The sequence below is a fragment of the Aquarana catesbeiana genome, linkage group LG03, assembly GCF_042186555.1.
Source record: "Aquarana catesbeiana isolate 2022-GZ linkage group LG03, ASM4218655v1, whole genome shotgun sequence".
NCBI lineage: Eukaryota > Metazoa > Chordata > Amphibia > Anura > Ranidae > Aquarana > Aquarana catesbeiana.
The window spans coordinates 314924984-314939825 of record NC_133326.1 but is presented as its reverse complement, the minus strand read 5'-3'; the positions used below and the strand labels follow the sequence as shown (position 1 = coordinate 314939825).

Sequence of the window (14842 nt, the reverse complement as noted above, 5' to 3'; positions counted from 1 at the left end):
AGCAATTTTTTTTAGCAATTAAGAACAAAATTAAGAAAAGAACAAAAACTGATAAAGAGGTCTTGTCAACACTTTGACATTATGACTAGTTGGTTTTCTCTTAGCCAGTGGTCTCCAAACTGTTGCCCTAGGCCGGATATTGCCCTCTGCTTGGCTCTTTCCACCAACTGACACAATTGATAGGGCACCATTGCCCTAATGTGACCATCAATAGGGCACTATTCCTTCCATTAGAAACAATGATGGGGCACTTATGCCAGGGCATTTTCTACTCCTATTGACCACAGTCCAGCCCCCTAAAACCTGAAGGACAGTAAACCGACTCCTTGCTTAGAAAGTTTGGAGACCCCTGCTCCAAGCAATAGCAAGTTCCACAAGCCATTATATTTCAGCAGATGAATAAAGAGTTAAATGATAACTGCATTACTACAGCACTGTGATAGGTTATATATGTATTGCATTAGGGTTAACATAAGACACCATCTACAGCAGTAGACCCAGCAAGCTCAGGGCATCCTTAGCACTTGGAAATCAGCCACCATACTTAGCTTGTCAGCCTCTAGCGAGTGCTTGGGTTGTAAATCAGCTTTTTACTATTGACTTATGTTCAGATTTTTGCAATACTTCAGTCTATTGGATTTCTTCAATATAAGCCCATAAGTAATCATTTAGGCATACACATATTAAGGCACATTACGTGTGTTGGTTTCACTAGGGTGCCGTTCCCCAATGCACCAGTGCTTCAGCACACACGCTGCATGCAGTAACACCCTATGTGTTGCAGTGCGCTGAATGGTTCGTAAAATGCATTGTTTCATTTCTGGTCTGTTGTGATGCATTAGGCAGCTCATTTAAATGAATGGGCTGCCTTAATAGAGCATATCTTAATGCGTGATCTAATGCACATTAAATACACTACAAAGTACTGTCCTGGTCTAAATGAGCCCTAAGAAGATCTCTCATACCTGAAGCAATATCAGTGTAGCACAGAAGAGTGAAACATTTTAGAAACTGCTGCCGCTTTTTAAAACCATGTTGAAATTAGTAATTACCAGTCAGTGGTTTTGGTACCTTAGATGTAAATACAGCATCCAATACTGTATTAAAGTGCCTCTAACTAGGAGAATAGAAACTGCCAGATTTGCTGGTTGGAAGCTGAAGAGTGGGAACTTTGAGTGGAGAGTGAACACCAGTTTTACTGGTGATTGCTGTGTTTGCATTTTTAGGTTCTTTTTGGTGTCTTTTTTGCAGCTTTTTAACACCTTTTCTGTCACTTTTAAAAAACATCATCTTTTTCTATTTTCTTTCCTTCCTTCAGACTACTAATTAAGGGGAGTGGTTAATTGGTCACAGGTGCTTCAAGTCGTATATAGCTTTCTGTAGAACTCATTTCTGAGCCTGCTCATCCTTGAGCTTGCCACCTTTTTGCTTGCTGGAACTCCGACCAAGTGGAACTGGACTAAGTGGTGAGTTGAAAACCAGATTTGAAAACGGGAGGTTATAACAGAAGTCATCTAACCTGTAAGTAACATCTGAAATTTCCTGTTAGTAATATTATTATTGTAACTGGGAAAATGGGGGTTAGCAAGATTGAAGGTTTTGTGCAGTGCACAGTGTGCCACATGTATACAACAATGGTGCAACAGCTCCAGGATGGATACTGCTGCAACAGATATGAGCAGGTTACCCTTCTGGAATCTCGCATTAGAGATCTGGAGGAGCAAATTGCAACACTGGGCAGAACTGACAACCTAGAAAGGGGTCCTCTGCTCACTGAACAGGTGGCTAGTGGGGTTAATGGGGAGGGTGGAGGGGTAAGTCAGAATTATCAGGTAGGAAGATGGGTAATTACAGTTAGAGGGAGTGGTAGGGGCTCACAGAAAAGGAAGGCCAGCCCTGGGTTTGAGCACCCAAAGTTGGGTGAAGATGTGGGGTATCAAGCTCAGAGGGGGCAGCCCTAGATGTCACTGCTCCCCCTAACTGCTGGGAGAGCAGCCCATCTAGTAGGGGTGGTGAGGGGAGTGCAAGTAGGCCTAGATAGTTGGTGGTAATAGGGGATTCTATAATCAGAAGGACTGATAGAATAATTTGTCACCAGGATTGCCTCAACCGAATGGTTTGCTGTCTCCCTGGTGCCAAGGTTCAGCATGTGGTGAAGCAGGTTAATAAATTACTGGGAGGGGCTGGGCATGACCCAACTGTCTTGGTCCACGTTGGAACCAATGACAGAATATATGGAAGGTGGAGGCTCCTTAAAGGTTGAAGGGAAGGACCTCCAAGGTGATATTCTCTGAAATATTGCCTGTGCCATGCGCAACACAGGAAAGGCAGGGGGTGATTAGAGAGCTGAATGCATGGCTAAAGACTTGGTGTAAGGAGGAGGGATTTGGGTTTTTAGAGCACTGGGCTGACTTTTCATTGGGGAGCAAACTACATTATATGCTAAAGATGGTTTGCACTTGGGAAACATCCTGAGGAATTCCTACTATCCCGGTTCAAACAAACCTTTGGAGCTGAATCCTTCTCCCACCTGTTTGCTATTGAGAGGGCACATCATGTGCCTCTGAGGGCCCCAACACCAGGTCAGTTTCCCAGACCCATGCTGGCCCGTTTCCTATACTTCAGGGATAAAGAAACTATTCTTCACAAAGCTCGCAATATTCCAGAATTACTCTACAACAATAATCGCATAACTATTTTCCCATATTTTTCAGTGGCTACGCAGAAACAGAGAGAAGCGTTCCAGAGTGTGAAGCAATGCCTGTGTGAGCGTATCATACCATATAGCATGCTCTATCCAGCAAAGCTTAGAGTGGACCATAAAGGAAAAGTGCAATTCTTTACCTCTCCTAAGGAAGCTAACAGATGCCTGAAATCATTAAGTAGTGCCTGACCTGGGAGACAGTGTGCTGAGGGAACAATCCCTGGTCTCTTGGTTTGAATTTCCAAAGCCCTACAATGTGCCTTACTCTTGGTAATAAGCTCTTGTTTGCATCTGATGCACTGTTGACTGGCTGCAATGAATAATCCTTCTATCAAGCTGCTCACCAAATTATCAATCTTCCCTTTCTATCTGGCTGGATAAGTAAGGACTCCCTCACTAGGGTGACTTTGCTGGTTATTGTTTGGGGAAGAGGCCTGTAGTATGTTGGGGACTGCGGGCAGGGTTGGGGTAGGGGGGTATGTGTTCCTCTGTTGTGGATCACTACTTTTATGGTTGGGGGTTCGTTATGTTTTTTTAAGTTGCTGATAATCCACTTTGTATTTCTGAAGTTACCTATCCTCTGTTGACACTGTCTGATACTGCATGTTACCCTCTTAGAGGGCTAATAAATGTATTGCTTTCTGTGCTCCAGAGGAGCCCTCTGCCATCATCCCGGTATGGGGGGGCCCACATTATAAACATCTCTTCTTATGACACCATCACGCCACACACTTAAACTCTTGTCCTGGAATGTAAGAGGCCTCAACTCTAGGATTAAAAGGGCACTAGTATTTAATTATATTCAGAAACGCAAACCTCGTGTAGTTTTCCTACAGGAAACTCATCTGGTAGGCTCTAAAACTATGCCCCTTAAGAGGGCATTTGTAAAATATGCATTTCACTCAACTTGCAAGGAGAGTTTCCGTCTTGGTTACAAAATCTCTGATATGTACCCTGGAGGAGGTTGTAACGGACCCCTTTGGAAGGTTTATAATAGTGATCCTCATTATAGATATTACCCCCTATACATTTGTGGCGATTTATGTGCCACCACTGTTCACAGTTGCGTTATGGGATACTGTGATGGCAAAGGTGCTCCAGGTGGCAAAAGGCCCAATTATTATGGCAAGGGATCTAAACACAGTACTGTCCCCGGAAATGGATAGATTCCAGGCAGTCTCTAAATGTGCCTCCTCCCTAGCCACGTGTGCAGAACAATATAATTTGGTGGAGGTGTGAGAATGCTGATGCTCAAGAGTATTTGTGTTTTTCTTCCTTTTACAACACTTTATCCAGACTAGATATGTGTTTTTTGAATAGGGAGGTGTTGCCCAGAGTGACTGATGTACAATATCTTTCGAGAGCCATTTCGAATGACTCCCCCCTGTTACTCTCCATGTCTATGGGTCTGTCCCAAGATTATACGTTGTGGAGTCCCTTGTGGTTAAAGGAGGAGTGTTTTGAGAGGTCAACAGCCACTGATATAGCAAATTATGGTCAGAAAATAGAGGGGAGTTTTCTCTGGGAATTACCTGGGATGATTTTAAAGTCACTCTCCGAGGATCCATTTCGGGGATAATTGAAAAACTTAGATCTGACAGGGAATGGAAGGTTAGGAACTGTGAGCAGGTTGCCACAGAAGCGGAAGTTGCCTTCCTCTGGATAAACTGTGGGTGAAGGATTGTGTATATGGGATTGTATTTTTTTTTGGTTGCACTAGATGGACTTGTGTCTATTTTCAACCTGACTAACTATGAAATTATGTACAGTATCTCACAAAAGTGAGTACACCCCTCACATTTTTGTAAATATTTTATTATAACTTTTCATGTGACAACACTGAAGAAATGACACTTTGCTACAATGTAAAGTAGTGAGTGTACAGCTTGTATAACAGTGTAAATTTGCTGTCCCCTCAAAATAACTCAACACGCAGCCATTAATGTGAGATACTGTAACTATACATAGAGCACATGTGTCAAACACAAAGCCCGCAGGCCGAATCCGGCCTACCAGGCAATTTCATGTGGCCTTCGCACCCAGGGCTTTTTTTTTATCCTGAACCCTGCACACATACCCCCAAACCCTGCACTCTGTACACATTGCGCTCCTGAGCTCTGCATGTAGCACACACCTGAACTCTACGCTCTGTACATAGTGCATCACTAAACTGCACACAGAACAAACTCATGGTATTTATTGCCCCTTTAAGATACTCCCACATAGAGGGTGTTTCAACTTTGCAGAGAATTCCACAACATGGCTGGGCAACTTTGTAACATTTTGACCCTAATTTGGATATTTATAGAATCCCAAAAGGCAAACTTAGTGGATTTCTGTACCTGCAAGCAGTTTACTGTAGGTGACAGTTTGTATCTAAGTTCTTAGTTAGCACTTACAAAGTAACTCTAGTCCGCAATAGACATATTCGCTAACTTCCATGACTGCTACTGTATAGGGGAACCTATTCACATTCTAACTGGTACTGGCTGCAGACCTCAGCTTTGCCTAACTGTCTAAAAATTTTAGTAAGAGGGAAACCATGTCCATGCAGTGGATTCTAGACAGCTTTATCAAAACATTGGCATATGACAGCACTAATCTTTGTTAAAGTGTATAACCAGAATCTTTTCAGTTTTGGATAGAGCAGGTTTATTTTTCGCTCTATATGTACCATTAAGGAATGTTCTCTTTAATGGCCACCCTCTGAAGCGTTTCGTCATACCACTGTGACTTTCTCATAGGGAAGATGACATCATTGTGCATGAGCTGACCAGAAACGAGGAATACATTACATGTAACTAATGCTAATGTATCTCTTAAATGGGCAATATAACCAAGGGGGCGATTGTACTGTGTGCACCGGATTACATTGCACTTAATTGTGAGTGAGATTTAACTTTGTTTTAATAAGTTACAGCTGATTTTATTACATATTGAGCAATCGGAAATATTTTTATGTCATTAAGCTGCTATCATTGGGAACCAGTGGTGATATATGGTATGGAGAAGTGTTATATCTGATAGTGGAGGAGTAAATTGGTGACATAAGAAGTGGAGAAAAAAGCTATACCTGGTGCAACAGGGAGCAGTGGCCCTATTTAAAGGGAAGGGCGTGTCCTGACCATTATTAAAGGTTATATATATATATATATATATATATATATATATATATATATATATATATATATATATGCGACGAGGCGTATAAGACGAACCCCTAATTTTCCAGTTAAAGCGCTGGTTTTGGGCTATACTCGCCGTATAAGATGACCCCCTTCTGACTAGTCTGTCTGCCTGCTGGATGTGCGGTAATACCGTATGTACAGTAGCTTTGGCAACATACAGTATAGAGTATACATACAGAGCTGAGCCAATCACAGTGAGCAATGTATTCTATTAATGAATACAAAGCCTGCTGGGATTGGCAAAGGTTGTAACATCATCTGCCCGTGCCTCTCTGACTCTCCAAGCCAATCCGCGCAGACTATGTATTCATTAATAGAATACATCGCTCACCGTGATTGGCTCAGCACGGTGTATTGTATATAGCTGAAGCTACATACAGTATTACTTCACATCCAGTGGGCTGACAGACTAGGGACGTTCGTTTTGGGCCAGCTTGGCCCAAACGAACTAAAAGTGCACATTTTATTTATATATATATATATATATATATATATATATATATACAGTGGGGACGGAAAGTATTCAGACCCCCTTAAATTTTTCACTCTTTGTTATATTGCAGCCATTTGCTAAAATCATTTTTTTCCTCATTAATGTACACACAGCACCGCACATTGACAGAAAAACACAGAATTGTTGACACTTTTGCAGATTTATTAAAAAAGAAAAACTGAAATATCACATGGTCCTAAGTATTCAGACCCTTTGCTCAGTATTTAGTAGAAGCACCCTTTTGATCTAATACAGCCATAAGTCTTTTTGGGAAAGATGCAACAAGTTTTTCACACCTGGATTTGGGGATCCTCTGCCATTTCTCCTTGCAGATCCTCTCCAGTTCTGTCTGGTTGGATGGTAAACGTTGATGGACAGCCATTTTTAGGTCTCTCCAGAGATGCTCAATTGGGTTTAAGTCAGGGCTCTGGCTGAGCCATTCAAGAACAGTCACGGAGTTGTTGTGAAGCCACTCCTTCGTTATTTTAGCTGTGTGCTTAGGGTCATTGTCTTGTTGGAAGGTAAACCTTCGGCCCAGTCTGAGGTCCTGAGCACTCTGGAGAAGGTTTTCGTCCAGGATATCCCTGTGTACTTGGCCGCATTCAGCTTTCCCTCGATTGCAACCAGTCGTCCTGTCCCTGCAACTGAAAAACACCCCCACAGCATGATGCTGCCACCACCATGCTTCACTGTTGGGACTGTATTGGACAGGTGATGAGCAGTGCCTGGTTTTCTCCACACATACCGCTTAGAATTAAGGCCAAAAATTTCTATCCTGGCCTCATCAGACCAGAGAATCTTATTTCTCACCATCTTGGAGTCCTTCAGGTGTTTTTTTAGCAAACTCCATGCGAGCTTTCATGTGTCTTGCACTGAGGATAGGCTTCCGTCGGGCCACTCTGCCATAAAGCCCCGAGTGGTGGAAGACTGCAGTGATGGTTGACCTTCTACAACTCTCTCCCATCTCCCGACTGCATCTCTAGAGCTCAGCCACAGTGATCTTTGGGTTCTTCTTTACCTCTCTCACCAAGGCGAGCTTTCATGAGTCTTGCACTGAGGATAGGCTTCCGTCGGGCCACTCTGCCATAAAGCCCCGACTGGTGGAGGGCTGCAGTGATGGTTCACCTTCTACAACTTTCTCCCATCACCCGACTGCATCTCTGGAGCTCAGCCACAGTGATCTTTGGGTTCTTCTTTTCTGTCTCTGAGCTCTTCAGGCAGTTCCTTTGACCTCATGATTCTCATTTGCTCTGACATGCACTGTGAGCTGTAAGGTCTTATATAGACAGGTGTGTGGCTTTCCTAATCAAGTCCAATCAGTATAATCAAACACAGGTGGACTCAAATGAAGGTGTAGAACCATCTCAAGGATGATCAGAAGAAATGGACAGCACCTGAGTTAAATATATGAGTGTCACCGCAAAGGGTCTGAATACTTAGGACCATGTGATATTTCAGTTTTTCTTTTTTAATAAATCTGCAAAAATGTCAACAATTCTGTGTTTTTCTGTCAATGTGGGGTGCTGTGTGTACATTAATGAGGAAAAAAAATGAACTTAAATGATTTTAGCAAATGGCTGCAATATAACAAAGAGTGAAAAATTTAAGAGGGTCTGAATACTTTCCATCCCCACTGTATATATATGTGAGGAAGAAGTGATTTTAGCCCGGATCAACCTCCAGATTAAATTAGTTAATTGGGTATAGGCAGATATTCATCCAAAAAAAAAAAAAATTGTAATAATGGGTGCAGTTTGGGTCGCCTTATAAGGCATACAAAAAATAACAAGGAAAAAGAGATTCCCCAAAGAAAGGCAGAAACCCAAACACAATCTGTCAAAAAACAATATATTTATTAAGCTATAAACACCACATTGGTGGTGTTTATAGCTTAATAAATATATTGTTTTTTGACAGATTGTGTTTGGGTTTCTGCCTTTCTTTGGGGAATCTCTTTTTCCTTGTTATTTTTTTTTCCCACTGTATATATAAACATAGGCACTCCGAAGACACAAGGGGGTACTAAAACTGGTGCACTCAGAATCTGGTGCAGCTGTGCATGGTAGCCAATCAGCTTCTTACTTTAGCCTGTTCAAATAAATTTTGGCAATTAAACCTGGAAGCTGATTGGCTTCTATGCAAAGCTGCACCAGATTTAGCACTCTCCGGTTTTAGTAATTAAACTAAATTAAATTAAAAGGATATTTTTACCTGGACTTTTATTGATTACATTTATTAATATGGACACTAGAGTTTTTCATGTGGTTAACATTGTTGCATGTATATAATAAATGTATATCAAATAATTAGGTGGTGAACAGTGGTTGCTCTGCACTATATTCATTGTTAAGTTCCCCAATCTTGTTATTTAAAACAATTGTGTATATTTTATTGTTGCCCTTCCAGCCTTATTAAAAAAAAAACATTTCCCACAAACTATATTTGTTTAAAAAAAAGTATTTTGCATTGGTAGTGCCCAGCTTTTTCACCAGAAGCTTGCAAATTGGCCCTAAAAAAAGCCAGAAACAAATTATACTTGGCTCCCATAGATTTCTATGGAGTAAGTTTTAGGATTGCATATCTTTGGTTCACTGGTTACTAATAGTTAAATACTTAAGTTAAAAAACACATGTCCATCGAGTTCATCCAACAAATAAATCCTGCATAGATAAACAAAAAAGTAGACTGGCAAGGTGCAGTCATGTACAGCTGATAGGTTACTGCTCAATGGACAATATCCACACTGAGATCCATAGCATAAATAAAAAAGAGAAAAAAAATTACCAGCATCCTTTTTCTTGTCTCGGGACAGTTCATGCACAGTGGCCCCAATATCTTGCCTCAGACATCGGGCAATCTCATCCAGTGCTGTGGTACTTTTGTTGTCCAAATTGATGAAAAACTGGTACTCATCTTTGTTGAGACGAGATGGTCTGGACTCTATGTGGGTAAGACTAACTCCCCGTTCCTGTAAGGAAAGAAATAGTTATTTAAAAGTGGGTCATTCAAAAACATTTGCTTAGATAGTGTTATTTCACAGCAATGTTTTAATGTGATATTTAAGGAGGAGGTGCAAGTTTTGACTTTGGGTTCAATGCAGATGTTACAGTTTTCCAGTTCAGCAAAACTCTGAATTTGTAGCTGAAAATTTGCTTCTGATTCCATAATATACTGCATAACCCTTGTCCCTGAGAACCAAAAATCTTTAAGAATAAGCAATACACCCCCCTCATTTCAGAAGAGCGGGAGCCCAGCACCCATATTGTCATTGTGTCTTGCTGAAGGTTAGGGAAAGCTGTGTGGAGGAAGATGCTTTGCTATACAGTGGTGTACAGTTCTATGCTATACTATACAATCTATAGAGTACTATATTGTAGATTGCAGTGTGATGAGCTACGTATCCTTGTGTAACCCCGTGATCACAGTTCCATAAACATATACATTATATTACCAACAATATTGGGACGCACATGAACTTTAATGGCACATTAACTTTAATTGCACAAAGCAAGGTCCATAAAGACATGGATGAGCGAGTTTTGGGTGGAGGAACTTGACTGGCCTGCACAGAGTCCTAACCTCAACCCGATAGAACACCTTTGGGATGAATTAGAGCAGAGACTGTGAACCAGACCCTCTAGTCCACATCAGTGCCTGACCTAAAAAATGTGCTTCAGGAAGAATGGTTAAACATTCCCATAGCCACACACCTAAATCTTGTGGACAGCCTTCCAAGAAGAGTTGAAACTGTTATAGCTGCAAGAAGTGAGCAAACTCAATATTGAACCCTACAGGCTAAGACTGGGATGCCATTAAAGTTCATATGTGTGTAAAGGCAGGCGTCCCAATACTTTTGGTAATACAGTGTACACACATATATATATTATATATATATATATATATATATATATATATATATATTAGTTGTGCTCATAAGTTTACATACCCTGGCAGAATTTATGATTTCTTGGCCATTTTTCAGAGAATATGAATGGTAACACAACATTTTTTCTTTCACTCATGGTTAGTGTTTGGCTGAAGCCATTTATTATCAGACAATCAACTGTGTTTACTCTTTTTAACCACTTCAGCCCCGGAAGGATTGACCCCCTTCCTGACCAGAGCACTTTTTACAATTTGGCACTGCGTCGCTTTAGCTGCTAATTGCGTGGTCATGCAATGCTGTACCCAAACGAAATTTGCGTCCTTTTTTTCCCACAAATTGAGTTTCTTTTGATGGTATTTGATCACCTCTGCGGTATTTATTTTTTGCGCTATAAACGGAAAAAGACCGAAAATTTTGAAAAAAAATGATATTCTCTACTTTTTGTTATAAAAAAAATCCAATAAACTCAATTTTAGTGATACATTTAGGCCAAAATGTATTCGGCCACATGTCTTTGGTAAAAAAAATGTCAATAAGCGTATATTTATTGGTTTGCGCAAAAGTTATAGCGTCTACAAACTAGGGTACATTTTCTGGAATTTACACAGCTTTTAGTTTATGACTGCCTATGTCATTTCTTGAGGTGCTAAAATGGCAGGGCAGTACAAACCCCCCCAAATGACCCCATTTTGGAAACTAGACACCCCAAGGAAATTGCTGAGAGGCATGTTGAGCCCATTAAATATTAATTTGTTTTGTCCCAAGTGATTGAATAATGATAACAAAAAAAAATTACAAAAAGTTGTAACTAAATGATATATTGTGCACACATGCCATGGGTTATATGTGAAATTGCACCCCAAAATACATTTAGCTGCTTCTCCTGAGTATGAGGATACCACATATGTGGGACTTTTTTGGAGCCTAGCCGCGTACGGGGCCCCCGGAAAACCAAGCAACGCCTTCAGGATTTCTAAGGGCGTAAATTTTTGATTTCACTCCTCACTACCTATCACAGTTTGGAAGGCCATAAAATACCAAGATGGCACAACCCCCCCCCCCAAATATCCCCATTTTGGAAAGTAGACACCCCACGCTATTTGCTGAGAGGCATGTTGAGTCCATGGAATATTTTATATTTTGCCACAAGTTGCAGGAAAATGACAAACTTTTTTTTTTTTTTTCCAGAAAGTTGTCACTAAATGATATATTGCTCACACAGGCCATGGGCATATGTGGAATTGTACCCCAAAACACATTCTGCTGATTCTCCTGAGTACGGGGATATCACATGTGTGGGACTTTTTGGGAGTCTAGCCGCGTACGGGGCCCCGAAATCCAAGCACCGCCTTCAGGATTTCTAAGGGCATACATTTTTGATATCACTCCTCACTACCTATCACAGTTTTGAAGGCCATAAAATGCCCAGATGGCACAAACCCCCCCAAATGACCCCATTTTGGAAAGTAGACACCCCAAGCTATTTGCTGAGAGGCATGGTGAGTATTTTGCAGCTCTCATTTGTTTTTGAAAATGAAGAAAGACAAGAAAAATGTATTTTTTTTTTCAATTTTCAAAACTTTGTGACAAAAAGTGAGGTCTGCAAAATGCCCACCATTAGAATACCTCCGTTCATCCACCCACTTCTAATGATGGGCATACATGCACCATTTATATATGCCGAAGCATGGGGGCATCCTCCCCAAAAGGTAGGAGCAAATCGCTCCTCCGCCCCTGCTGCCCCCATGCTTCGGCATATATGCTCTTTTTTTTAACAGTGGTGGTGAAATCACCTCCTACAGCGCTGGAGTCACGGCTTTATATATCGTGGGAGCAAACGCTGTTGCTGTCAAGATAAATAAATGCACGCTGCAACTGAATGGCGTACCTGCTAAGCAAATGATGGTTAACAATAAAACAAAGTAACATTACAGTATAACAGATATGCCCTGTACACACGGTCGGACTTTGTTCGGACATTCCGACAACAAAATCCTAGGATTTTTTCCGACGGATGTTGGCTCAAACTTGTTTTGACTACACACGGTCGCACAAAGTTGTCGGAATTTCTGATCGACAACCACGCGGTCACGTACACCACGTACGACGAGACTAGAAAAGGCCGGTTCAGAACCAAGCGCGGCACCCTTTGGGCTCCTTTTGCTAATCTCGTGTTAGTAAAAGTTTGGTGAGAGACGATTCGCGCTTTTTCAGACTCGTGGCTTTCAGATCATTTTCTGCCGTTCAGTTTGTGCTTGTGGGTTTGTATTTGCTCTTCAGTGCGTGCAGTCAGTTCGTATCGGAGTTTTCTGTGTGATCTTGTCCGCTCGTTGCTGTTTTTCAGGTCGCTCTTCACAGGCCTTGCTGTTCTTCAGTGCGTTCTGTTACTTCGTTCTGAGCAGCCGACCGTTTTCTAGCCATGTTTCGTATGCGTACTCCTCGTACAGTTCGTGCTGTGCGGGGGCTTGGTGTTGGGGTCCTGACCTTGACACAAGTCCAGTCCATGAACAGGGCGAGGAGGAGTTCATGGACCAAGAATTGGTTGCTTCAGCGTCACCAGTTCTGTCATATGCCTTTGCTCCGTGAGATCCGTGAGAATAATCCTGATGATTTCAGGAACTTTCTCAGGATGACGGACCCCGTATTTCACCGTTTGTTGGCTTCGCTGACCCCCTATATCAGCAGGCAGGATACCTGCATGAGGCAAGCCATCACTCCGGAGCAGAGGTTGGTCGCTACCTTGTGGTATTTGGCCACAGGGAGAAGTCTGCAGGACCTCAAGTTCTCGACAGGCATCTCCCCCCAGGCTCTTCTTTGTGGACATTTACTGCTTGTGTTTGTTTTAGCTGACCCTGACAGAAATATGTGGAGTGCAGAAAATGTCGTGATTGTGTAACCTTATACAAAGCACTGTTGGCTGTTATTTACTAAATGCAAAGACACTTTTCACTACAAGTGCACTTGCAACTGCACTGAAACTGCACTTGTAGTGCAAAGTGGATTTCCCCTTAGGAAATAACCCCCATTTTCTCATAAAACAACAATTACATCACCCCAAAAGTGTTGTAGCGTTGAGACAATAATCCACACATTCTTGATGAGCAATCTTTTTAATACCTGCACAATCACATGTGCATTTACCAAAGGTTTTTCTGACAAACCAACATGTTTGTTGTATAACTATTTTTGTGGTGTCATTATCCAAAATTAAAATGTGCATTTTATACAAAACAGGCCTGTGTAAAACCCACAAGAAAGACACAAATCTTGATCTTACAAAGTTCACATTTGGTAGAACTGGAAGGCAATATCAGACATGAGTATTTAGGAACTGTGTTTGATATAGCGTTCAGATGGGGTGAAATCACCCCTGGAAAAGCCAAATTTGGAAGATGCACACAAATTTCCCAATGTCAACATGTGCTATCTGCCACCACGGGGGATCAAGGGACGTGTTTTGGGGGAGAAAGCCCTTCCTCACCGCTACTTTATTATTGAGGAAGGGGTTGCACCCCCAAAACGCGTCCATTGATCTCCCGTGAGGGCAGATAGCACATGTTGACACACTGTGTGCATCCTCCAAATTTGGCTTTGGGAAAAATCACAAAAACATTTCGCACATTGTAGCAGACAAAAGAAGAAAGTGATTTGGAGGGGCTTTAAACTCGCCCCAAAACATCAATGATGTTTTTATATTTTGGAATAACATCATTGATGTTTTGCTGGATGTTTTCCAATTGTAAATTACACCCCATGATCTCCCCGATCAGGATCTGGGCACTTTCTGATGTGAAAGGATCTTCATCCACAACCTCACGATCACCTAAAAAGAGAGGAAACCCAAAATAAATTAGGTCTAAAAAAAATGCCGCCATCCATCTCTTATCTGAGCCTGTGGTTGCAGACACTCACCTGTTGTGGTGACTACTTCCACCACGTCTTCTTCCTCCTGCTCATCTTGTGTTGGGGGGATTTCCCCTTCTTCCAGGGGGGGGGGGTCTCTGGTCTCCTCGGATGAGGGGTGTCCTCCGAGTCTTTTCTCCCCTATGTAAAACAAAAATGGTATAATTAGCACACAGATATTTGATGGCAGAACTCTAAAGATGAAACATTGCTTGGAAGTGGGGTACAATGATCTATTTTAGCAGAGTTCCAACATGTAGCTTTTTTAGTGCCCTTTGTCAAGCTGCAATACTTTACCTGTTTGGTACAAGCTTCACAGATGGAGACCCCCCTATAGTATACACTGGAGCACCTGTGTGGCCCCCCTAATAAAAATGGTGTTCTGGGGTCCCACACTAGTGCTCCAGTGTCCAGATGTGAAAACAGCTGCTGAGTGTCCTCTCCTTACACACAATCTAGTTTGCATTTCATTCTAGTAACAAAGCCATCTACACAACCCAATTCTTTGAAGACAAGTATAGGGCCTCAAAATGGTGGCCAAATGCATATGGGCTAAACAATGGTATTTTATAGTCCGAAAAAAAAATGTGTGATCCGAACGAATAATGTGCCCATGAACATGAAAGTTGCCATTTTAAACTGTACAACAGTTCCTAAAAGCACATGGA

The 14842-nt window shown here is 41.7% G+C and overlaps 1 protein-coding gene across 1 annotated transcript in view; it reads right to left on the bottom strand.

The window, feature by feature from the left end:
* PAH (phenylalanine hydroxylase) overlaps window positions 1-14842 on the bottom strand; it is an 85497-nt gene that overhangs the window by 42454 nt on the left and 28201 nt on the right. Inside the window, exon 3 of the mRNA XM_073620315.1 lies at window positions 9170-9353. Coding sequence (XP_073476416.1) covers window positions 9170-9353 — 184 coding nt within the window. The remainder of the gene's footprint in view (window positions 1-9169; window positions 9354-14842) is intronic.